We start from the raw sequence: 26,095 nt of genomic DNA, 5'->3' as shown, positions 1-26,095 counted from the left end.
CCCTGACTCCCAGTCTGATCCTGCCCAGCAGCCACTGGGTCTCTGCCATTTCTGCTGCCTAATTTTAAGAACTAGTTTTATTCAATTCTTATTAGATTATTTGGGGGTTATGTAATAAAAGGCACTAAGTTTGCCCAGGAGCAGTAACCCATAGCAACCAATCAGAAAACAGAATTTACTGGTCACCTATTCAAAAGCAAAGATCCTGTTGGTTGCTATAGGTTACTGCTCCTTGGCAAACTTAGTGCCTTTTTTGCATATGGGGGTTTGTGTTCTCTCAACTACTTTATATTTGTGTTAGATAGACAGAAGCCATTTGTGGCACAAGAGTCAGGGCAGATCTTTGTTTGTTTTCACTCTCTCTGATTTCAGCATGAAAGTGGGAAAGAAGGATTCATTCCCTGAGGTGACAGAGTCTGAGAAAAAGTGATAATAATAAGTCATGGGGAGAGACATGCAGATTATTCCTTTATATCCCAGTGGCCACAATGATGCATCAAGCTCCACTGGTAAAGGTGGTCTATGTGAGAAGGCCACAAAGGCCCAGGCCTGGGGCTGCAAGATTTCAGAGGTGGCATGCTGCCCAGTCACATTGACTGCCCGTCAAAGTCTTGGTGCTCTGATGGAAACATGTGCATGTGAATGAGGAGCGGGGGGGTCGGGGGGGTGTTGAGGAGCCTTGGGAGGGCAGCATTATAAATCCAGGCTTGGGTGGCCATACACTGACCAATCCTCTAATTGGTCACATAAATCCACCTTCCATGGTTCTGTTTACTCATTTTGACAACCAACAGAACTGCGAGTCCTTATCGGTTGCTCAACAGACGATGCACTATGCACTTGCAGACATGGAACACTAGCAGATTAATGAAGTATGAAGCTCTTCTGCTCCACAACAACACTGGGCACCCAAAGGAGCAGATTAATGAAGTATGAAGCTCTTCTGCTCCACAACAACACTGGGCACCCAAAGGAAGCAACTCCATAGTAGTTTAAAAACATAAATGTTTATTTTTTTTAAAAAACCCAATACATTTGTAACAAAACAGAAAAGTTCAGATACTAAGACATAAGCATAACATAAGATAACATAAGACTTAAGCAAGGAAATGCTTATCATAAAGGGGTACTTCTGTGTCTCAAATCATAGGTACATAACTTACTTTTTACAAAAAAATCTAATTTCTCCCCTCTCATGTTTCCCTTGCTAGCTCCAGTGGCATAACTAGACGGTACCGGGCCTCACAGCAAATTATTTTAGGGCCCCAAAAATGTCCAGATGATGACCTGTTTTACCAATATATATTGCAATTGCTCATCAATTAGGGCCTCATGGGACCCCCATTTACTTTGACTATTTTTCTCCAAATTGAATATTTTGCATTCCTTAAATCATGTTTCCTAGAATGTGTACCAAATAGCACTGGCTTTGGGTATCATTGTGAAAAGATTACTCAGACTTTAATACCAAGACCATAGAATATAAAAAGAGGAAAAACAAAATCAGTTGCATCTGATGGTGGATCAATTTAGATTTTACCTACAAAACACTGCAAGGAGCTATGGAGCAGCCATTAATTGTATCAATAAGGGAACTGGTACAGATGTTGTTGGTTTGAAGCAGGCTTTAGCTATGGGAGTTGTAGTTTAACAATATCTGCAAGTTGGCTGAGTGTCTTTAGCATGAGCCCAGAAGGGCAGGTGTTCATGGAACAATTGTACCACTCAACTTAAAGCCAACCTTGTGCCTAGTGTCCTATATACATCTCTGTGATTGTTGATGGATATTAGTTAGTTCAGGAATTGGGCAGATTTGAAAATGTTATTTGATGATGCACCATGTTGGTCAGGTCATTTCCTGCTTTTCCAGTTATTCATGCTCTTTGCATAAATGGTAGGAACAATATTAATGGGGGGGGGGCATACAGTGTGTGACCCCATGTAGCTGGTTGTTCCATATATGGACTGTATATGTGTATGGGAAATGTTTATTAAGCTGCAGCATGAACCTAGTGTTTTGTATTCAGTGAGCCCTTATGTGTATGCGTTGCACACTTCTAAAACAATCAGATTAGTATTTTTATTAACAGTACAACTAATAGAGCAGATTTTTTTTTGTTTAAGTATAGTTTTTTTTATTTTTTGGGAATGGTCACAGAATGTCCTATTTTTTTAGAATGTGTAAACATATAATATATGGAATCTTCTAGTGATTCTAAACTGCAGAATGCTACTAAAGTCACTAAAGCAAAACATGTACCAGAATATGAAATGATTTGTCTGGAAAGCAACACTTGGCACTCGCCTTCTCTCCATCCTTTATACAAAACAGTGATAACATGTAACAAGAGGCTTCAAGGGTATTCCGTAAAAGTGCGATTTTCTTCTCCTGCGAAGACAAACAGACGGATTTATATTGCAGGCTGAAAGGAAAATTATCATTACAAACATGTGCACTAATTGTAGAATAAGCAATGGTAAAAAGCAATGCTTAGTGCTAACAACAACACATGCTTAGCAGAAAGTAGAAGTGATACAAAAACTCCACAGAAAACAGGCATCCAGGATTCAGCCATATCCTAGCGGATTTTACAGTGTTCGGATAAGGCAGAATCCCTGTGTTGCGCATGCACAGTAGATCTGAAACATTGATCATAAAAATGTTGGTTTTACACAGGACAACTGAAAACTCTCATCAGTAATTGAAGCTTCTGGGCTGTATGACAAAACAGCAGGGGGCGCTCCGATTACAAAGGCATGATATCTGCAATGCAAAACTACTAATATCACAAAACTTTACATAATTATTTACATAAAAAACAAAAATTGCTGCGGAAAACCCCCAGTATTCTAGATGGCTATATGCCCCTTTTAATGTATTCTATAAATGCTGCATGTATACATACCAATACATCAGAGTGTGCGTTGACTTAAACTGACCGCTAGATGGCAGAATGGTAAAACAATAATTGTGAAAAAAATAAAACCGCCATATGAATATATATCCATTCCTATATTCTGTTTTTTGCACCTAGATAGGCACTACCATAGCTAACAATCCAGCAGGTTGAAGCACACGGTTTATAAATAGGTTTCAAAAATAAAATGTGTTATTGTTTCCATTTGCTTAAAGGAGTTGTTCACCTTTGAGTTAAATTTCAGTGCGAAGTAGAGAGTGATATTCTGAGATAATTTGCAGTTGGATTTCATTTTTTATTATTGGTGGTGCTTGAGTTATTAGGCTTTTTATTCAGCAGATCTTCAATTTCAGCAATCTGGTCGCTAGGGTCTAAATTACTCAAGCAACCATGCATTGATTTGAATAAAGAGACTGGAATGTGAATAGGGGAGGGTCTGACAAGAAAGATGAGTAATAAAAAGTAGCAATAACAATACACGTGTAGCCTTACAGAGCATTTGCTTTTATATAGGGTCAGTGACCCCATTTCAAAGCTGAAAAGAGTCAAAGGAAGAAAAAAAACTATAAAAAATAGATTATGAAGACCAATTGAGAGGTTGTTTGCAGTGTCGAACTGGCCCACCGGGATACCAGGAAAACTCCCAGTGGGCCAAGGTGTCAGCGGGCCCTCCTGCTTCTAAACATTTGGCCTATTTCATGGCCATTACCAATTTCTGTGAGAACAAAGAGGATAAATAGATGGAATAATAGATTATAGTATGTAAAGAAAATAGACTAGGAGAATAGAGGTTGAGTGAGGAAGAATAATAATACTGAGAGTGGGCCCCTGGTCTAAGGTCTTTGGGTGGGCACCTGGTGTCCCAGTCTGACACTGTGTGGGGGCCCCGAGGTAACAGTCCCAGTGGGCCCAGGACCCCCAGTCCGACACTGGTTGTTTGCAATTGGCCATTCTATAACATACTAAAAGTTACCTTAAAGGTAAACCAACCCTTTAATCATCCTCAAGTCAGCTTTTTTAACCCACCAGGGAATCTAATGGCTAGCTCCTACTCCCTAAAGACACTAATCTTATTTCTGCTAGCTACATGTGACTCATAACATGAGTCTGTTGTTTGTTGCAGTTACACAGTAGCATTATGCAGAATATATTAAAAAATTTTATATTTATGGTTGGGTAAAAATATATTAATAGGGAAATGTAAATCAGCCAGTAAAAGAAAAAAAGGTGAGTGTCCCTCCAGTATCTCGATGTGGAGTAGATCAACATTTGAAGGCGCTCACACCCTAGTGAGATGTCCCTAAAATTTAACTTGTTCTTGTCTTTGATGAGTAAAATAAACTTATCTTCCAGGGGCCCTTGATCATCTCACCTGGGTAGGCTGGAGGTGGCAGGTGTTTGCCTGCATAACTGGCATGTGTTGGGACGGGCTGGTATCCAACTGGAGGCATCGCTGCAATCACTGGCTGCTGAGGCATGATATTGGTCACCGACATATTGGTATGACTGGAGCCTACAGTACGCAAAAAAAGAATGTCTTGTTAATTGGCACAAAGAAAATAATTTCATAGCACCCAGCACCTGGGGGCAGATTTATCAAAGGTCGAAGTGAAGGTTTTTTTTGGGTACTTCAACCATCGAATAGTCCAACTTCAATTCGAAGTTGAAAAAACTTCGAAATTTACTGTCTCTTTAAAACTTCGACTTCTCTTCCTCTTTTCTGTAACAGTTTAACCTGCCTTGATACTTAAAACATATCTCAAGTTCCTTTTTTCTAATTATAGCAGATATCCCAGGTCCAAATACCGATATGTTATCAATCATTAGGTTATCATTTGCTACACTTATATTTTTTCCAAGGTTTCTCTTACTGATTATTAGAGGTAAACGCCTAGAATATAAAGTGAGAAAATGTATCCTTTTTATTTCTTTTTTTGTTTTAAAATGTATATCTTAGGATATGTTTGATATGCAATGTTACTGTACATTGTTAATGTCACTTTGAATGTCTTAAAATATACATTTATACTAAATACTTCTTAATTTGTAAAAAAAAGACACAACAACAATCTTATTTCATTGTTGATGATGTATGCTTTATTTACAAAAATGAATAAACAGAGATATGTTAAAAAAAACTTCAACTTCGACCATTCGCCACCTAAAAGCTGCCGAAGTGCTGTTTTAGCCTATGGCGGACCTCCTAGAACCTGTATGGAGGCATCTGGGGGAGTTTGGGAGATCGAAGGTCGAAGTTAAAAAAAATTTGAATCGAAGTAGCGCTACTTCGAATTGTACGATTCGAAGTAGGCCCACTTCGACCCCAAAAGATTTTGACCACCGTTCGGTTGGTCTTTTTGAATTCGAAGTTCGAAGTTTTTTTTAACTTCGACCTTTGATAAATCTGCTCCCTGGTGTTTGAATAAAGGGAAAACAAAACAGAATTTAACAAAGCAAAGATAATGCAAGAAAAACAACAAATAGTTTTATTTCTTTCTTAAGAAGTAGATCACCTTTAATTAAAGGAACAGTAACAACAATATTTTCATGAAAATATAATGTACTGTTGTGCTGCACTGATTCAACTGGTGTGTTTGCTTCAGAAATTCTACTATAGTTTATATGACTAGGGCCAGATGATGTCAGATCTCAGCTTGTGTTTCTCTGCAGGCCGAGAAGCCGCTGCCCCTCCCGCCCTCAGAAGCATTGCTTCGGGTGCAGAAAGATGTGGCGAATTTAGATGCCAAAATGCAACATTTTGCATTTCACGCAGAAATCTGCCTGCAGTTAGAAAGACAAAGAAGCAGCAGGACAGCAGATTCTCTGCCTGCAGGTATCCGTTTTAATAAGGATTGTCTGGCGGTAGCCTAAAAGAGCTGCTGTGTTGCCATGGCACAGGATACACAGCAAATAACATACACTCTGTGCTATACAATGGGATTTTTCAGAACTTATCTGTTATCTACTGTGTATTCTGTGCTTGAATGGCTGCCCCCATGGCTACACAGCAGCTTGTTTATATAAACTACAGTTGTGTTTCTGAAGCAAACACCCCAGTTTTACCAGTGCAGGGGAACAGTACAATATATTGTCATGTTATGTCACTGGTGTTACTGTACCTTTAATCTTTCACTGTGCTCTATACAATGCTAAATATTTGTACATGTCATTCAAACAGTATTTAATTTAGAGAGAGCACTGTGCCAAAAAGAAAATGTCTGGATCTTTCTTCTGGACACACGATCACCTAATGGGTTAAATGATAGACTGGAGATCCATGTGTTTTAGAAAAAGGAATAAATTATTTTAACAAACTGGTATAGAATAGGAGCTTAAGAGCATAATATAATTGGTAGTAATCTAGTTCATTTACCTGTTACATTGGCAGTAATCAAATTCAGTTTAACTGGGTATGACTCATGTTTATTAGTAATAATCTTTGGGGTTAATTTGTGCTGTTATGCTACAAAACCAGAATACAACTGATGTGTTACTATGCCTTTAATTTGTGCTACTATTATTAACTTGTCACAATGCCTTTAACTGGTGTAGCTATGCCTTTAAAAAGTTTTGTTATGATGACTGTATGAAGGGATACAGTCATGGAAAGGGAAGGGGAGTTTAGGAAGCGGCATTCCCTGATGATGGGTCACATGGCCTGAACACTAGGAAGCTGCTACGGGAATTCACCCAGAATAAGTTGGTTTCCTCATTGCTTGCTGATAATACCAGTGGAAACTCTGCTTCCCCCTAACCAACAGACCTGAAAGACTGAAGGAGCTGAAAAACATGGGTGTGGAGGAGAAAGGCTTACACATTGGCTACATTTGCAGGACTCACACTGATAAGTATGCTAAATAATGTCCACATGCAATGTAACCTGATCCAACAGCTTGTTTCCTGCACCCCGGGGAAAAGGCTATTTGCCCCATATGCTCTTAAGGGTAAGGGCACATCTGGAGATTTGGGGAGATTTAGTCGCCCGGCGACTAATCACCTCTTCTTTGGGGAGACTAATCTCGGAAATCAAAGTGCCGCGAGTGCATTGGCGCAGGTGTTTTTTCATTGAAGCTGATGGAAGCCACGGGGAAGCAGTTCGGGGAGATTAGTCGCCCCAAAGAGGAGGCCATAAGTCGCTGGGAAACCAAATCTCCCCTAATCTCCAGGTGAGATTAGTTGCACGGCGACAAATCTCCTCTTCTTCAGGCGACTAATCTACCCAAACCGCTTCCCCTGCCTTCCCGCCGGCTAAAAGGTAAATCGCCGGCGGGATGGCACGATTCGTTTTCTGAAGTTGCCTCACAAGGAAACTTCTGGCGACTTCGCCAGCAATATACATTTTAGCCAGCAGGAAGCCAGGGGAGGCAGTTTGAGGAGATTAGTCTACCTGAAGAAGAGGAGATTTGTCGTCGGGCGACTAATCTCCCCAAGTCTGCCTGTGTGCCCTGACCTTTAAAAATAAGTTATGAGTTAAATGAGTTAAACACTTGTGAGTAGTAGTTTAATGAATAAAAATTTGTGAATGTTTTTTTAAACTCCATTATTGGCAATCGCCATTTGTTCTTTTGTTCATTAAATATTTAATTTAGCTTTGCTGTTCTTTAGGTTGGGCTGGTTGCTACAACTTACCCTAGCAACCAGGCCTGCTTTGGGAGGAAGAACAGAAATAAATACTATTTATCTTCCATCAGCATTATTATTAATGCTTATGGTAGAGTCCTGCGCGGAACCTGAAACCGCAACCCACATATTTAGCCAGTTTGATCTGCTACCCGACCCTCAACTGCCTTATCCACAACCTGCCTGGCCACCATTAAACAGGAACTGATGTTGCTGCAAACCAGAAGTGATATTATCAAAAGTGGGCGGGGACAGAAACAAGTTTTGTAAAATTTTGAAAGGAGTAAAATACAGACAATATAACATAGGATAAGGAATTTATACCCACACCTGAAAATCCTACCCTTATTCCGCAGGGTAAGCGCTTTTTTTGCAGGTAACCCACGGGTACCCGACCCGCTGCAGGGCTCTCGCTTATGGATAGGCAAGTCAGCATGACAATAGAAATAAAGCCTTGGGCCTTTGGTACACTAGGTTTTTTGAGGCCAATGTCGAAAATAAAAACAGGCTAATGTCCTGTCTGTCTGTCAACAATGCTCAGATAATGGGGGATCTTGAAGCGATCAATGAACCAGAGGCCACCCCTTTAGACTGGAAGAACAGAAGTTTCATTGGAAGCAGGGTAGGTGGTTCCTCACAATAAGGGTAGTGACATGTATTTAGTTTTGTGCTTTCAAGACCAGATGAGCAGCAGTTGTACCGTCACCAGATAGTGGATGAGATCCTAAACTCTCTGTGATGGCTTGAGAAAGGTAAAAGTGATTGGGGGGAATTGTCATGTAACTAATTATTCCCATTAAATGTAACTGTCTAATACCAGTCCAATAAATCAGAATCTAAGATGTGAGGTACTTACGCTCTCGATGGGAAAACCAATAGCATTTACAGATGCAAGAGATAATCGAAGCTAACAGTGAGAGGCCTATAATGATGCCGAATCCAAGGACCATCCAAAAACTGTTGAAGCAAAATAGGTAATATCAGGAAAAATGGAAATGGTAAAACTTCTCTGCATGTGTCTATGTATGCAAGTGCATGATACATCTCCTTTCTCTACATGAAAATGTATTCCTCTCCCTACAGCTCTACATACCTGCCTACATTTGGTTGGGATTTTAATAGATTTTGACCATACTGCCCAACCATCTAAAGATGCCGCCACTTACTTATTAATAATGCACAGAAGCTGTGACTGGTCCAGTTGGGTCCCAGGCAGGATACCGCAATATCTCTCCTCGCACTTTCCAGCACAAAAGCCCAACACGCAATCTTGTTGCCGGTGGTAACGTAAATCGGAACCGATGTAGGGATAGCAGCTGTCTGCCAGCACTATGGGAGAAGCAGGGGAAATAAAAGACACAGCAACATTATAAACTCAGCTCTTCTTTCAAACTATACTTTTACCTTAAAGGAACAGCAACACCAAAAAAATGAAAGTGTTTTAAAATAATGAAAATATCATCTACTGTTGTCCTGCACTGGTAAAACAGATCTGTCTGCTTCAGAAACACTTATATAGTTCATATAAACAAGCTGCTGTGTAGCAATGGCGGAAATTGAAAAAAGTCTTTATGACACAGGTTAAATAGTGGATAACAGATAACACCATTATGTTCTACAGAGCTTATCTGCTGTGTAACCTGAGCCTTTTCTCCTTTGAATGGCTGCCCCCATTGCTACACAGCAGCTTATTCATATAAACAATAGTAGTTACTTTATAGTTAATTACTTTAAAACACTTTCATTTTTTGATGTCACTGTTCTTTTAATTCAACTGGGTATTATTGATTGAGCATTTCTAAAATATAACACCAGAATATATGACGAATGGGCCCTCAAGCCATGGATTCTTGTCCAACTTTTTCAAAGCATGGGGGTTTTATTCGAAATAACTCATGTTTATGGCGTAGGTGAAATGAAAGTAATACGTATATCTTGTGAGTCTGTAGGCTGGAAGCTATAATAGTCACCTGAAATTGACACATGGTCTCCAGTTATATCGCCTTGACTTAAACACTTCTCCTTTAAAAGGCCAGTATAACCTCTTTTCAACATCAGTGCAATGAATGGGGTCTGTGCCAAACATAATTGTGCCTACTGTTTTAATTTAGGAATCATCTATGGTTTATGTTATTTCTTGCACTGGACAAAATCTGAAAATAAAGTCACACTTTTCTTCCTGGTTCGCACAAAACAAATGAGCAGCCCATTCTGTATAATATGCTCACCTAAATACCTGACAGGCTGCAGCATAATTATAAAGGTGTCATATATTTTATGCACAAAACGTAGAGTATAATGCGGAGTATAAAAAAATTGGTGTACAGTATTTGTTTATTTATTCTTATTGCTGTATTTACAGAGAATGAATAGAATCCATTACAGGGAACTAATTGTGTTATTGATAAAGGTGTGAATTTTTTATGCCAGACCTATGATGAAAATTAAACCATTATGGTACCTCTCAAAGGACCAGATAAGAGTGGGAAATTTTGTGGAACCAAAAAGGGGAAGGTTTCGATGAAGGTGGGTGCAGCATGCCCATGTTTGGGCAGGACGGGCCTAAATTGTGCCATTGATGATTTAAAGCAAGGCGTGCATCTGTAAACACAACTCTAGATGGGTATAAATTGATGGAGTCATTGATTACAGGCCAACAGAGAATTTCTGTTTGGAAAAATCGTGTAAAATTCTGTGTAAAAAGCATTTGCCTTAGTTGTGATCTGTGACTGGTCATATGGTACCGGTCTTTTTTCTGATTAGTCAGATTCTGCAGAGGGTCACCGCATGTAAGGAGACCTCTACGCTCAGCTACACATTCATATGCACATTCAATAGTTTTAAACCTTTGTATAAACACATGATTTTTACATGGACAATGCTACTTGTATTCTAGCACCATTTGAAAGGGGTAGTTCGCCTTTAAATTAACTTTTAGTATTTTAAAGAATTACAGGCTAATTCTAAGCAACTTTTCCATTGTCCTTCATTTTTTACTTTTTAGGGCAGGGGCACACGGGCAGATTGGGGGAGATTTAGTCGCCTGGCGACTAATCGCCACTTCTTCGGGACAACAATCTCACCGAACTGCCTTCCCCCTCTATAATGAGAAAACACCAGCCACCACGAGGAAACTTCGGGCGACTTTGGAAATCAAAGAGCTGCGAGTGCATTGCTACAAGTGATTTTTCATTTTAGCAGGCGGAAGGCCTGTGTGCCCCTGCCCTTATAGTTTTCTAATTAGTTGCCTTCTTCTTCTGACTCTTTCCATCTTTCAAATGGGGGTCACTGACCGCCATCTTAAAATAAATGCTCTGTAAGACTGCAAATGTATTGTTATTGCTATTTTTTACCCGTCTCTCTATTCAAGCCCTCTTGTATTCATATTCCAATCCCTAACAAAATATTCACCAAGAATAACCAATATTTTAACACACACACATATTTATCTGTACTGTAACTATAAAGGAACACCAGGGGTAACCACTTCTCTGTAATAAAACTAGAGGAAGGTGAAGAGTTCTACCCACCAAAGCCACATTGGTTAAGACGTCAAAAAACTTTTCTAGTTTGTAGCTTACTTGCCCTTTTAACAAACAGAGCTGACATTTCATGTAAAATAGAAGCCAACGGGCACATAAACCAGAGAAGCCTACTCAGGACCACAGAACACACTGTGATTTCCAGCAACAGAGACACAAACACAGACCTGCTGGCACAAGGATCAGGCACAGGAGGAGGGGTGTTGCTGCTGCTTTCATGAGCTGCATCTTCAGTCGCTGATCGCTACTTGTAAAATGCAGCGCGAGTCTGTGCTCATACAGACCGAATTCCAGAATCTGCTCCTCCCCCTTCTCAGTGCCAAGATGATAAACTCCAAAGGGGAGGAGTTTCCATTGCTTATTGAGTTATCGACTCCATGATGTCATTCTGTGAGGGGAATGTGCGGGTGGTGCTGAGGTGTTTCAAGTCCTCGGACTATAATGTGTTTTAAAAGCCAATTTCGAGCCGTACACATGTTGTGCTATCCCGATAAGCCCCTGAGCTCCACCCCATTACCTTGTATTGCAAATAATACTTTTAAATCTCGCCAGTTCTACAGCTGCCGCCAAATTAAATCCTTTTTTTCCATTTTTATTATTGGTCATAGGGTTCGGGGACTGGGTCCCATTCTACTTTTCATGGGCCTTATTGTTATGAATCCCCTGTACCTTTGCCACATGATACATACCTCCAAATATTTTGGAAAAAAAGAGGGACAAAAAAAATGTATCTTGTCTTCTGTTGTGGCTGTTCTGGGCTCTCTGCTAAAAGCCAATTAAGTTAGAAACTTTGTTTCTTTTTCTGGCTGTTCAGTGCAGTGAAAAACAGGACTTTCCAGTACAAACGAGGGACTTCAGGTTGAGCTGTCAAAAGAGGGACTGTCCCTCTAAAAACGGGACAGTTGCAGGCCTGATTTGTGGAAAGGCTATCTAGGGCAGCATGCTGCCCAACCACATTGATTCAAAAACACTGGGGATGCTCAGGAGATACGATCATTCCCTGGACAGTTTGCGAGGTATGCCCGAGTTGTGGCCTTTGATAGACCCTGCTGTGTAATCAGAGCAGTGATGAGACTCCGACCTGTACATCCCAAAAATAGCAGCCCTGCTGTACTTACCCTTAAGCAGGGTTGCCAGGTCTAATTTTCAAAACCAGCCAAGTCAGCTACAAAACCAACCCAAAACTAGCCAAGAGGCACTTTAAAAATTGCACAATATGTGCACTGAAAAAAAAGTCTAACGTGAAAATACGCCTTTCAAATTTTTTTCACACATTTTTCCATGAAGCAAAATGGGACAGATTTGCCTGTCACCAGGGGCAAAACTACACAGAGGGGCCCAGGAGGTATAGGGGCCCAATAAGGCCTTAATACAGTTTCAATAAACATTGGTATAACAGGTCATCCTATAGATATTTTGGTGACCAGCAGATGTTTGCCTCAAAATTGTCTGAAATTCAGGAAAGTCACTGGAAAATGTGAAGGGAGACTGAGCCCAAAATCTGGTAACTCCCGACTATACAAGCCGGGAGTTTTGCATGCTGGGTATTGCAGCCTTACATTAAAGTTGACAGTTGGCAAATTGTTAAACAAAAACTACATTACCCAACATGCATTGGGAGGCGCAGGCTTGGCACATTAGGGCTAGGGTTGCCACCTGGCCGGTATTTTACCGGCCTGGCTGGTAAAAATGATGGCTGGTCCTAATATTATTAATAGGGAAAAAAAAATATATAGGAAGGCCAGTATTTTTTCCCAGAAAAGGTGTCAAGAAAAAACTTTGACAGCCAAAGGCCCAAAAAGTATCCCAAATCCATACCTTGGCTAGTTTATACTTTCAAAACCCGTCTGGGCTTTAAATTAGTAGCCCCATTTGCCTGGAAAACGGCCAACCTGGCAACCCTGCCCTTAAGCCTGATAAATAAAACAATTATGACTTAAATGTATTCAGTTCTCATCTCTAAGGGTGGTGGTGGCACACGTGGCAATTTCAGGAAATTTCTTGTTCTAGTGACTAATCTCCTCGAAATGCCTTCCCGCTGGCAAAAATGTGAATCGCCGGCAGGATGGCATGCGGATCCCTTTGATTTTCCGAGGTCGACTGAAGTTTCCTCGTGAGGCAACTTCGGGCGACTTCGGAAAAAGAAGCGATCTGAGTGCCATCTGCCGGCTGGGTTTTTTCCCGGTGTCCCACTGGCCCAGTCCAACCCTGACTATAGTATAGTAAGGGCTGTGTGATAGAGCCTTTATACTGCATCTTTAGATGGTACAGTCCGCATGGAAAGGTCTAATTATACAGAGGTTTAAGTACAAAAAAGCACATAGCTAGCCACTGAGTCTTGGGCACTTGTGATTTCATTATTTTTTATACTGTATATCTGATTCTATGTGTTCTCCCTTTGTGTTCTCCCTGCTGCTTACAAGTCTAAGTCTTGGGCACTTGTGATTTCATTATTTTTTATACTGTATATCTGATTCTTTGTTTTCTCCCTGCTGCTTCACGTTAATGTTAAAAAGACAGAGCCCATGTGTTGCAAAACAGTCAGACTCAGGGCAGTTCTTTGTATGTCTTTTCCTCTTTCTTCAGATTTCAACAGGAGAGAAGAGTTCATTCTCTGAGTTGTTGGAGGCTGATATTAGTTTCGTTTCTCTGCTTTGTGCTCAGGAAAGCTGCATAATTCTAGTCAGTTCCTCCCACTTCTTCAGAGGTGCATCAGCCAAGTTTTATACAGATCTTACCTAGAAGGTTTTAACCCTAGATTAATGAATTATGGAGAGAGTCATGCAAATTACTCCACTCCATTATATCCCGTAGCCATTGTTATGTATCCAGTACCACTGGTAAAGGTGGCCATACACTGACCAATCCTCTAGTATCAAGTGGTGTTACCGCTATAAACGGGTGGACTCAGGTACAGGATGTGCACCAAGGCCCACCTTCCGACCCCCCAACAGAACTGAGTGCTACCCACCTAAAAGATTCCCACTGCCCTGCTGCCCACGATAGCATTTATTTATAGCACCCCCTGGATGGCCACCTTCATAGTTCTGTTCAATCTTTCTGACAGCCTTTTTCAAAAATGAAAAGTTAATCTAACAGGATCGCAGGATGGTCTACTGCCCATCAACCTGCCCATCAAAGTCAGGGGAGGGCTCTGACGTGGAGATTGGCGACTGGCTGATCGCCACGTCAATCATATCATTCGAATTGCCCTCCACGCTGCTCTTTTTCTTCATCGTCTAATTGACCAGCTCGTGCCTGTGCAGGCTTATGACGGGGTAGGGGGGTTGCTAATGAGGGTGGGTTTCAAGTGGTAGTGGCTGTGCTCACCGGGCCCTCTGAAAGGTTTTCTGACAGATGGACTGGCAAGCAGGAGCGTAACTATAGAGAAAGCAGACCCTGTGGCTGCAGGGGGGCCCTCTGGATGGCCACCTTCATAGTTCTGTTCAATCTTTCTGACAGCCTTTTTCAAAAATGAAAAGTTAATCTAACAGGATCGCAGGATGGTCTACTGCCCATCAACCTGCCCATCAAAGTCAGGGGAGGGCTCTGACGTGGAGATTGGCGACTGGCTGATCGCCACGTCAATCATATCATTCGAATTGCCCTCCACGCTGCTCTTTTTCTTCATCGTCTAATTGACCAGCTCGTGCCTGTGCAGGCTTATGACGGGGTAGGGGGGTTGCTAATGAGGGTGGGTTGCAAGTGGTAGTGGCTGTGCTCACCGGGCCCTCTGAAAGGTTTTCTGACAGATGGACTGGCAAGCAGGAGCGTAACTATAGAGAAAGCAGACCCTGTGGCTGCAGGGGGGCCCTAATTTAAATATAATTTCAATAAATATTGATAAAACAATCAACCCCTAAACATTTTGAGGGCCTGAAAAATAATTTGGTGTGGTGCCCAGTACTATCTAGTTACGCCACTGCCAGAAAGTGCTTGTTGCACCCTTGATTTGGGTCTCATGTTTAAAGGAGAAACAAACCCCTTATTAAAAAAACCTTACCCCCCTACCCCACATAGACCCCCCTCCCTCATACCCCCAGCCTAGCTACAAATGCCCCTAACTTTTTATTTACCCCTCGGTGCAGATTCAGGCATCGGAGTTCACGGCAGCCATCTTCTGAGTTGTTTGGTAATCTGAGAACGAGCCCGGCGTGGCGGCGCATGCGCAATTGGAGCAATTTCCCAATTTGCGACAACTGCGCATACAACGAAAATTTACAGTAATTACCAAAGCGCCGGAAGAAGACACGAAGACCTGGAAGATGGCTGCTGTGAACTCCGATCCCTGAATCTGGGTAAGTAAAAACTTAGGGGCATTTGCCCGGGGTAGCAGCTAGGCTAGGGGGAGGAGGGCGTGGGGTCTATGCAGGGTAGGGGGTAGTGTTTTTTTAGGAGTTTGTTTCTCTTTAATGTAAAAATGACTTTTATTATACAGACTTTTACTGGGTGACAGGTCCCCTTTAAAGTGCTACAAAGTCAGTGAGTTTATTGGGGGTCAGTAGAGTTTTCTATACCTTTGTCTCCTTCACTCCTACCTGCCCCTGTCACACTGTGCTTATATTCTTGACAAGTCACTGATGTTTTTACAGAAGTTATGTAAATTACAGAAGTCTTAACATAGGTTTATATGTAAGTTATGCACTTTATGTAACTTTTGCTTCATGCCTGGTGCCTCCATTCTGACCAGAATGGCCCCCACTAAAGATGTGCAGGTCAGGAGAAACTCAACCCACACCTGACCCTAACCCTCTAAACCATAACCTGTACCCAACACTAATCCACAAAATTTTGCAATGTTTCCATTGCCGTATCTCACTACACAGCTACTACAATATTGTAATAACCAAGTGTTACCCGGACCCCACCTGCCACGGACAACCAAAATTCATCCCAAACCCGCCCGACCCGCTGGTATCGGTCAACCTGTACATCATTAGTCCCCACCCTTAAAACCAATTGTGGACTTGCTGGTAGTACTTAAAGCATTTTATATGTAAATTATGCACTTGTAAGATTATACTATATATAATAATAATAATAATATATACCTCACCCCTCCTACTCTGGGCTCTCTGTTCCGACCAGAATGGACCCTACCCTCCCAACCAACTGGGGCCCTGCTGGTTGCGCTTATGGCGGACATACATTAACAAACTGTATGGTACTGAATGATCAGCTCATGGACCAGTAGAACTCTGGCTCTAGACTTCTCAGTGAGGAAGGCTTGATGTCGGTGGTGGTTGGACAAATATGGGCCAACCTGTACAGCAAACCAAATGTCCAACTCTAGTGCTAGACTTTTCACTACAGAGTCCATTATAGTACACAAGTGAACTTATACAGTACACCAACAGCCTTGCGTCACCTTTATATTGCTTTGCTCATTTGGGCTGACCACTTGAGGAGCTACAGCAAATCTTCACTTCCATTTGGTCAAGTGACAGTAATTTCCCATCAAGACATATAATCTTTGGTCCACCAGGATGTAACATTGGAACATCCCACTAACTGGCCATATATTCTCAGAGGGTTGGGCAGTATGGTTGAAAACAGCAAAACCAGACCAAATCTATGACAGTATGGCAGCTTGTGTCTCTCCTTTTTTCACAAACAGCCTTTTATCAGAGCATGATAAAAATATTTGGCCCCACATTTCAGATTATATGATAATGAAATCTCAGCACAGGAACAAAAGCAGTGAGAATTAAAATAGCTCCTGTCTACAAAGCATTTGCAGCTTCCTACTATTCCACTAAGAGCTGCAAATTACAGGACATTTTATGATGCATGTATCAACTGTGTGCATGGAATGCTAGCAGCTATTGTTTATGAGTGCTCCGTGTTATTTGGTAAAGTATAGCACACCTTACAGTGCTGTGTATAACTGGTAGTGGGGAGGGTTTGGTTAGATTAGTACAATTAACAGGGTTCTTATTTGAGCAGAGAAGGCCCCTCGCAGTGCAGTAAGATAGGGGGGAGATATGGGCTGCATCCCTTTATCTGTTGCTGGGCTGCAACTTCCACATATACTTAAAATCCTATTACATTGTTTGTTTCTCTATGATCTTCCATTAACTAGGCCCCTGTAATGTCTCTGAACTTGTCCTAAAACAAGCTGTAAGACAGTGTAGCATACCCAGGATTAGGAAGAAAAGAGAACATGCAAAATATTTAGGGTTAAAAGTCAAGAGTGCCAAAGGCTTATGCTATTGGTAGTTCACCCCTCTGGCCCCAGGTGAGCAGTGTTGCTAATTGAATATAATGAGAAGCAGCTAAGAGGCACAGGGCTGGATGGAAGTGTAGTGTGTTTCTAGCAGAGAGTGCAACTAGTAATGTCTCTGTTTAATGTGCTGGGTGAGTTGTGTCTTTAATTGTAAGTTCATAAGACAAAATGGCTAAATATTCTTTTGCTTTGTAACACATGTAGAGGTCAGTTATGGCTATGACACTGGGGAGCCTGCAGTGGTGTTTGTAAGGTCTGACTGTGTAAGGGACAAGCATCCAGCTGCTACAAGTTACCCTTTAATAATGGCAACTGCAGATTCTTTTGCTACTTTTCAGAAGTATTTTATAACAAGTGATGCCCTCTGGTTTTTGGGCCACTGAGGAAAACATGGGAGTGTTTACCTTGGAACTCTTATGTTGCCTTTACTGTTTGCTTGTGTTTATTTGTCTGCAATTGTGTTTTTGGGACACCATCATCCTTTTTTTTTTTTTTTTTTGTTATCTCTAGATCTGTCTCTGAAATCTATATGTAAATTTAAGTGAAAGTTGTGAAAAGGTCATATATGTATTGAAAGGGTTTACGCTGCTCTTGCTTTTGTGTTTCCTGACCATCTAACCACGTCCCTTCCATTACCTCAAACAACTGCACTTCAAGAGAAAATCCACCCACAGTAGTTTTAAAAGTACCTGATTTGAATTAATGTTGGCTTTTTGAGTTGTTTCATAGGGCTACTCTGCTGCTAACATGGATCAGTGGCACATACAGGGAATGGTCTAAAAGGTGTACCATTATGACTTGGTCTAATCACCCATTGTGACTGTGATTCACGCATAATGACCCATTTATTTATTTATTTTTTCTGTTTACTATGGTTTGGCTTAACCTAGCAACCAGAGAGACTGGAAGAGGCAAAAGAATAGGCAATAAAAACGTAGCATTGCAAAATGATGGTGCTTTGGCTGCCAGGATCAGTAACTCTGGAAATAGGCAGAACAGGAAGGCAAAAATTAGCATCTTCTATGGCAGGGATCCCCAACCTTTTGAACCCGTGAGCAACATTCAGAAGTAAAAGGAGTTGGGGAGCAACACTAGCATGAAAAATGTTCTTGGGGTGCCAAATAAGTGGTGTGATTGGCCATTTAGTAGCCCCTATGTGGATTGTCACCCTACATTGAGACTCTGTTTGGCAGTACATCTGGTTTTTATACAACCAAAACTTGCCTCCAAGCTAGGAACTCAATAATTAGTACCTGCTTTGAGGCCACTGGGAGCAACATCCAAGGGGCTGGAGAGCAACATGTTGCTCACGAGCTACTGGTTGGGGATCACTGTTCTATGGTATTTTTAATGGTTGCTGTCCCTTTAAAAACTTTATTTTTTGTTGTACTTTAGGTTCTGCCTAAAGATTTCCTGTGGCAGATGTATGTTAGCAGCGCTGTGTGATGTGCCTCTGCCATCCCTGAACTCACTGTTTGCTTACTCTAGTACTTGCAACTAGTTGTTTGGTGCTCTTCAGGGTTGGGGAGGGGGCAAAGTAAACACAGAAACTAAGATGTACAGACAGCTGTCTAGCTGGTACCTAGAAAATGCATAATTTTGTGCCCAACGAGACACTGCAAGATAATTACGTGTTGATAAAACAGTGTTGTGTTTGGTGATACTTTTAATAATAATCATACTGCCCCCTTAAAGGGGTTGTTCACCTTTAAGTTAACTTTTAGTATGATGTAGAGCGTGATATTCTGAGACAATTTGTAATTGGTTTCAATTACTTGTGGTTTTTTGAGTTATTTAAATTTGGTAGCTCTACAGTTTGCAATTAAGGAGTCTGGTTGCTGGGTCCAATTACCATAGTAACCATGCATTAATTTGAATTAGAGACTGGAATAGGAGAGGGCCTGAATAGAAAGATAAGCAATGAAAAAGTAGCCATAACAATAAATTTGTAGTCTTATAGAGAATTTGTTTTTTGAATGGGTCCATGATCCCCATTTGTAAGCTGGAAAGAGTCAGGAGGAAGGCAAAAAATAAAATAAAATTGAAAAGTTGCTTAGACTTAGCCATTCTATAACATACTAAAAGTTAATGTAAATGCCACCCTCCCTTTAACCTCTTTTTCCCTTTGGGTTCCTTGATTGCATCTCTATGCAATAGGTCTCGGTCATGCACAAAGTGGCACAGAATCCAGATGAGTTACAGTTTATAATTTGCTTCCTGTTCTGCCTAGGTTCTATATTCCAGGTGCCAGAGAGTCGAACGCAGAATGTCTCCATTTATTATTCTCCAAAAGAAAGCTTCAAGGGAAGGTCCCTGAGGAGAAAACTGAGCAAGTCTGATATTGGTTCTCCCAGCGATTTCAAGTGAGTTATCTCAGATATTCATGGTCCAAATCTTTTGTTTTTCATGTAATAATAAGGCTGAGCAATATTTAACATTATTCCCTATGTGTCTATTTAAATTGGCCATTCTATAACAATTAATTTCACTATACAGGGACAGGATCTCTTTTTTTTTTTTTTTTTTTTTTTTTTTTTTAGTAATTCATTCTCTTCAAGTGCATATGTATTTTTTTTTTTCTAATGGGGTTTTAAGTAGGAAGAAAAGGCATAATCACTGGGGGGTGGCTATTTAAGGATTCCCAGTGATTCTTGTTTATCTGAAACCACTGGCCAGTGCACCTGTTCTTGGAAATCTGCACCAATTTGGCGTATTACTGTAGGAGCACCACAATTTTTCTCTGTGGATCATCCATATGGTCCCTGGCTGGGTGTGCAAAAAGTTCTACAGGACGTGGCCCAAAAAACACTTGACCGCTGGGGATTGCTACGAGACGAGATGGAGAAGTACCTTGGGACACTCAGGAGTATTTGGCACTCACACTTCTAATCACTTGCCCAACAAATTAAACACAACTTCTTGGTTGATATTGATTGCTAGGCTTAATTTGTGTCCTACGAAGTTTTAAAATCAATATTATGCATATGTTATACTCCATGATACGCCAACCAGACCCTAGCTTTCACTTCCTGTAGCACTGGTGGGTGTAGAGCTGAGCCTCCTATTAGGGAAAGGTAATTGTATGATTCCACACACTGTGGAAATGTCTTTTGAAAATGTCTTTTTGCCTTCTGAAGGAACATTGGTCTCCACAGTTCAGTGGCATAACCTCTTTATGCTACTAGTCCCTCATTCAATACAGCCTAATATGTCTTCACCATTTTAATATATTGCTTTCTTCAGTGTATGGCAATCTAGAAACAATATCTATTACTGATTATCATATTTCTTTGAACATTTTTCTGCAGACACCTGGCCCATGTGGGATGGCCTTCTGGGACCAGTTTGGATGTAAGTTTATCTTTTTGTCTTTCATGCTGTAATTTGTGAAATGTAAACCTTGCAACCTAACCACGTTGTGATTGCTTTGTGGACTATAACATTGCTTCCTGTGGGACATACATACCCACCCACCCATGGCGCAATGTTTGTGGTGCATAAAATTAAATGCAGTGTGTGATGTTGTAATGTCCTTGTTTTCCTGGAAACTAGCTTTAAGATGAAATGAGGGTACATTGTGATGTGAACACTAACTGCTCTCCTATATATATATATTTTTTGAGTTATGGAATGGCAATGTTTTTACTACCCCACGGGGGCGCGTATGCGCCGGGGAGCTGTGCGTCCCCAGTGCTCCCCATGCAGGGGGCATGCCACCCCTAATAACTTGCCGCCCTGGCCTTTGTGGCCTTGCCACAAAGCTGGAACTGCATACGAAACAAAGATTTGTATAATTTTGTAACGTGTCCCAGTATACTATGGCAATCGGTCAATCTGGCAGGTTAAGATTTGTATTGACTACTGATGATATCTCCGCATGTATTGCCTATCTGACAATCTCAATGGGTGACTCACTAATATTTGTCATATGTAACTTTTAGGGATGCACCAAATTCCCTATTTGGGATTTGGCTGAATACTGAACCGAAGATTAATTTGCATATGCAAATTAGGGACAGGAAGGGAAAAAGTGATTATTTTTTTTTACCTGTTTTGTGACAAAAAAGTTGCATGATTTCTCATCCTGCCCCTAATTTGCATAAGCAAATTAGGATTCTGAAATTGGTTCGGCCAGGCACATGGATTGTGCTAAGAGGCCAAATCCCAAAGTGAATCCTAGATTTGGTATATCCCTAATGAACTTTTATACGATTGCTCTTTTCAATTAATGGCCAGAACATTGTTAAATTTTTCTTTTGTCTACATATTTTAATCTGAATGGTTAATGGTAGATTGTGTGGCTCAAATGAACGAGCAATCTTCACACAAGGTAGAAAATCTGCATGTCTATGGCCATTTTAACAGGTGCTGCTTTGTCCCATTTTTGTCCTAGGCAAGAACTGATGCAGACCTGAAGAGGCTGTTTAGCCTGGCGGGGATCAAAGAGGAGCATCTGAAAGACCGGGAGATGTCCCGTAAGATATTTGCAGTTATAGAAAAGAAGGGTGGGATGGAAGCCGTGAGGAAGGAAACTCTTAGAATGGGTATGTTCTGATCCAAATTATACTTCTGCCACGTTATTTGTATTGGTGTGTAACCTGCATCTTCATTGTTATTGCTCATCGATTTGATTGACTTGCCTTCATAAGGTGAATGATTATAGAAAGGAGAAAGATCAATAAAATTGATTATAGCTATCTAGTCATATTTTCTGCCTCCTTTTGAAGGTTCTTTGTCTCAATAGCCAATAATGCTATAAAATAAGTCCACTTGTATTAATTCTATTTTCTCTGAGGCTTAGCTAAAGAAATGGTACTAAGGCAGAAAGGGCAATGTCTACCATAAAATATAAGTGGCTATTTCATGCGCCTTTACCTATCTAACCAATGTTATTCTGGTAAAGAAAAAAAATGTTCCCTTTAATTTCTTCCCAGATATGTGTGAAAACATATTCTTTTCTGCGCACATTTTAAACTTGTGTGCAATTTTTAAAAATGGTGTGCTTGCATTTTCACACATTTCTTTGTGTGCAACGCAATTTGTTGTGTGCACTGGCCTCAAAATTTGTGTGCACAAGCACACCCCTTAGAGTGCACATTGGCAGGGCTACAGTAAGGAACAGGGTAGGGACCCAAGCTATGATCGTCTATAAAAAATGATCTCTCATTATCTTAACTGAATCAGCACCCATCAATTTGACTTAATGTAGCAATACGTGTAAACATAATTAATACATTGTATGGAATATCATTTTCCTATGTACTTGCATGTTAAGAAATGACTTGGTTTTTTTTCCCCCTTCTCCCTAGCCCAGAATGATATGCCAGAACCACGTTTTAGATGGCGCTCCTTGTCATCTACCAACCTAACACCATCCAAGAGGCAGAATAGCTTTCCTGTTGCATCTCCCCATGCAGCTAAAATACCTATTACAACATTGCCTTCGTCTCCATTTAGTTACATTTCTTCTCTCCGTAGAGTTCCTACTGCTCTACCATCTTCACCTCCGTTCCCATCTTTGAATCTCATACCTTCTCCCCCTACGTTATTGGATGACTTCTCCTCTGTACCTCCTCCAGCTCAAAGCAACAAATTCTCTCCCCCCAGAAGCATCAAAACTAAACCTTCACTAACCGATTCATCAATTCGCCCAGCTATCCCTCCTCGGCCACCTACTCTACCTTCTACTAAAGATTCCACATTAGTTCCTCTGTCACTACCTCCCCTCCCTATGTCTGTCTATAAGTCTTCCTCTGAGTTGTCTTTTCTGTGTCAACCCCAGTCTCAGGCATCATGCCAACACACAAACATGCAACATGGTAGTGTGCCCCTACCACCACCTCCACCCCCTCTTCCTCCCCTTTTGAAGAAACCATCCCCTGAAACAGTGTGCCCGACCTTTCCATCTTATCCTGCCAAAGATCTACACAAATCCCCATTAAAGTGCAGGATGCAGACTGAGAAAATACATTGGGAAATGCCTCAAAGAGAACCATCTCTCTTCCTGGAGCAGATCAGACAGGGTGTACAACTAAAATCTGTGAGTAAGCACAACATATTATGTTTTGTATAATTACTTAATTATAGACTTAATTATAGAATTATTAGACTTTTAATACGGTTGCTAACATTAGACCCTTGGCCAATATTCTGTTCTATGACAAATACACCATCCCATGGTATGTGAGCACTGTGCTGCCGTTCCATCTTTGATCAATCCCTCAGATCCAGGAATGGTGCATGGGATGTTGGGTGGTTAATACTGTGAGCAAGTCCCAGACCACTGAAACGGATCAAGAATCCTAATGTACATGAGCAGCACATTGAACCCCGGGTGGGTGAAAAAAAGCTGGTCATAATCGAATAGAAGATCTCCTAGGCTGGTGTGTTTTCAGAAAGTAGAACCACTGGCCTAGGGTCTGAAATCGATTGACTATATTCACTGCAGGTTGCTTAACAAATTGGCATTCCTACCAGTCAACAGCACTTTCCTTGTGCTATAGATTAAATTGGGACTGTCAATTCTTTTGGGTTTAGTGATTACAAATTTTTCACAAATGTTGTATGTGTTCACACATACATATTTTACATATTTGTTTTCTACGTTTTGCAGTGTACAGTAGTGTAATAAATTAATGTACACAAATTATAGGGAACATAGCATTATTATAAAGCTACCTCGTCTGATGTAGCTGGATACTTTGTTCATTCAGCACTAAAGTTACTGGGTAGGGAAGCACTACTTTGTGTATATTCATGATCGAGTGGGCATAAATAGGAGCCTGTTCAATAAAAATCTTAGCTTTTTGTATGGTATATGTTCTTTATGGCAGCACTTTCTGCCTTGTAGATTTCCCAGCCCTCAAAAATGGAATCTTCTCAGAACTGCACAATTGTATCTGCACTGATGGCGGTTATACAGAAAAGGCACAAAGCCCTGCACGGCTCTGGTATGTTAGTGTATTTGGCTTCCTTTGTCAAGTAACCAATAGAGAAAATAAAGCTACAGTTATAGAATTTTTTGCTGTCAACACTTCATATGACCTTGCCAAGATCTTCAGTTTATAGTTACTTGCTTATCTGTGTTGCAACAACACACACAAATACAAAGGGATAATGCTGTATTACTTTGGTTGCCTACTTGCTCTCTCTGCAAGCTCAGTTCACATACATATGACTGAAATACTGGCAACTATATTCTGACCTGTGTAGTTCTGGCTAGCTCAATTTTTTTATCCAAAAACTTGTGCACAGACCGGTCATTTGTGACCACAGTGATTTACAGTACTGATTTTGGATTGGAGTACTGACTGCAGGTCCTCCATTAGAAACCCAATTGCCTTTATTATTGTATTGGAGACCTCCTAAACCAAGGTGTTGCCATGGATGTTCAGCTGCTTAATGACCCCTGGAGCTTTCCAACTTCTAAACTACCACAGGTTGTCAGCCCATAAATGTAGGTACTATATACAATGGCAGTTACAGATTAGTTCCTTATTACTTGTCTATGAATTGTGTAATGTGGGAATGCTAACTTTTTTTTTTAAATTCTTTCTTTCAACAGATGACGAAACAGATGAAGATGACTGGGAAGATTAGGAAGGGAACTGAACATTGTTTTGTAAACATTGTAAATGTGAAAATAGCATTTGAGTATTGTACATTTTTAAAAATATTGAAAAGGGTCTATGTAAATAAAGGTTTTTGTTTTTTTTTTATAAAATGTTTTGCTGCTTATTGCTCATTTTGTCTCACTCCTCCAAAAGCCAATTTTCAGCTTGACTCTTAAGATCCAAGGCCTGAATGTGGCTGTGCAGCCTGTCCTTAAAGAAGAATTCAACCCTAAAGTTAAAAACCCTACATAGACTCACCCCCCCAGTGTTACCCAGGCAAATGCCCTAACGCTTTACTTACCCCTCTGTGCAGATTCTGTCCAGCGGTGTTCACAGGCGACCTCTTCTCTTCGGAAATTTAAGGATTGAGACCGGCAGCGCATGCGCAAAAAAAAGTCCTTCCCACATTTTTTTATGTGTCTCTGAAATTTCAAATTCTTTTGACTTAATAAAAGTGATATCTCTACTGATTGCCTCTGTTACTGCTTCTACTGACATCTCTATCTGACTAGTAGTAATTCTGCACCTCGTGTGCCACAGGTGATATTGTAATACTACAATAATGATGTACAATGTTTTTGTTTCTTCCACCAGTTATATTACCTTTGACCACTCCATAAGAAAAATCTGCAAAATTGAAATCTTTTATTAGATTTAGGTTCATACGTCTTGCAACTTTTTCTCTTGATGAGCTCGAAACTGGACAATCTACGAGAAAATGCTTGAGACTCATCCACTTTACATCCCTATGGACACTCTCTGGTCTACCACATTGGGGTATTTTAAATTGCCTCTCACATACATCTTGCCCTGTAACGACCTTGGCATTCTTTTATTTTCTAAGGAATTTAATGCTTTCTGCCAAAGTCTCTTCGGGGCAATCTTTTACTCCTATTGGAGATGCAAAATGTAAGTAACTTTCCAATATAGCAATTTTCTATGCAATGATCTTAATTCATCAGAACTGATGTTCCATTTTTTTTTTTTTACTGTTTTAACTGCTTGCCAGCGATATTTGGGAACAAGGCCTCCTCTTATCCTTACCTCTTTCACTCTACCACCAAGTAGCCAATCTTTGATAAAAGGTGATGCCCAATCTCTTACACTGACTTCCCGCAGAGACTTTCCCCTGCACCACCCCTCCAAAGTTAAACTTCAGAAATATGGTCCAGAAGA

At 40.7% G+C, this 26,095-nt stretch overlaps 2 protein-coding genes across 3 annotated transcripts; one reads left to right on the top strand and one right to left on the bottom strand.

Annotated features, from left to right (window-relative positions):
- Positions 1 to 988: 988 nt before the first annotated feature.
- On the bottom strand, positions 989 to 14,316 carry LOC108714571 (protein shisa-4). Its single transcript, XM_018258920.2, has 6 exons — positions 14,209 to 14,316; positions 11,248 to 11,437; positions 8,705 to 8,867; positions 8,395 to 8,495; positions 4,291 to 4,431; positions 989 to 2,389 (listed from the first exon to the last, which is right to left on the bottom strand). Exons 1-6 carry the CDS (start codon positions 14,314 to 14,316, stop codon positions 2,355 to 2,357), a joined length of 738 nt encoding a protein of 245 aa, XP_018114409.2. The 3' UTR covers positions 989 to 2,354.
- Positions 14,317 to 17,310: 2,994 nt separating this feature from the next.
- Positions 17,311 to 25,385, top strand: wasll.L (neural Wiskott-Aldrich syndrome protein-like L homeolog). Of its 2 annotated transcripts, none has more exons than XM_018258919.2 (7): positions 17,311 to 17,437; positions 19,537 to 19,669; positions 20,615 to 20,657; positions 21,700 to 21,781; positions 22,616 to 23,346; positions 24,157 to 24,256; positions 24,871 to 25,385. In XM_018258919.2, exons 1-7 carry the CDS (start codon positions 17,416 to 17,418, stop codon positions 24,903 to 24,905), a joined length of 1,146 nt encoding a protein of 381 aa, XP_018114408.1. In that variant the 5' UTR covers positions 17,311 to 17,415; the 3' UTR covers positions 24,906 to 25,385. The 2 variants fall into 2 exon arrangements, with proteins under 2 accessions (XP_018114408.1, XP_018114407.1); XM_018258918.2 differs by having other exon boundaries at positions 21,700 to 21,850.
- Positions 25,386 to 26,095: the final 710 nt, after the last annotated feature.

This window comes from Xenopus laevis, chromosome 4L, assembly GCF_017654675.1.
Source record: "Xenopus laevis strain J_2021 chromosome 4L, Xenopus_laevis_v10.1, whole genome shotgun sequence".
NCBI lineage: Eukaryota > Metazoa > Chordata > Amphibia > Anura > Pipidae > Xenopus > Xenopus laevis.
Note: the sequence above shows the minus strand (reverse complement) of the source record. Positions and strands in the feature narration are given on the sequence as shown.

Excerpts from the sequence above, each read along its gene's own strand:
- wasll.L (XM_018258918.2), top strand. The coding sequence starts at position 17,416 with ATGTCTCTGTTTAATGTGCTGG. Across the intron at positions 17,438-19,536 it reads GTCTCTGTTTAATGTGCTGG|GTTCTATATTCCAGGTGCCA; the intron begins GTGAGTTGTGTC and ends TGTTCTGCCTAG. Across the intron at positions 23,347-24,156 it reads AGGGTGTACAACTAAAATCT|ATTTCCCAGCCCTCAAAAAT; the intron begins GTGAGTAAGCAC and ends TCTGCCTTGTAG.
- LOC108714571 (XM_018258920.2), bottom strand. The coding sequence starts at position 14,316 with ATGAAGAAAAAGAGCAGCGTGGAGGGCAATTCGAATGATATGATTGAC. Across the intron at positions 4,432-8,394 it reads TTGGTTTTCCCATCGAGAGC|GCTCCAGTCATACCAATATG; the intron begins GTAAGTACCTCA and ends TGCGTACTGTAG. Across the intron at positions 2,390-4,290 it reads GCCACCTCCAGCCTACCCAG|GAGAAGAAAATCGCACTTTT; the intron begins GTGAGATGATCA and ends TTGTCTTCGCAG.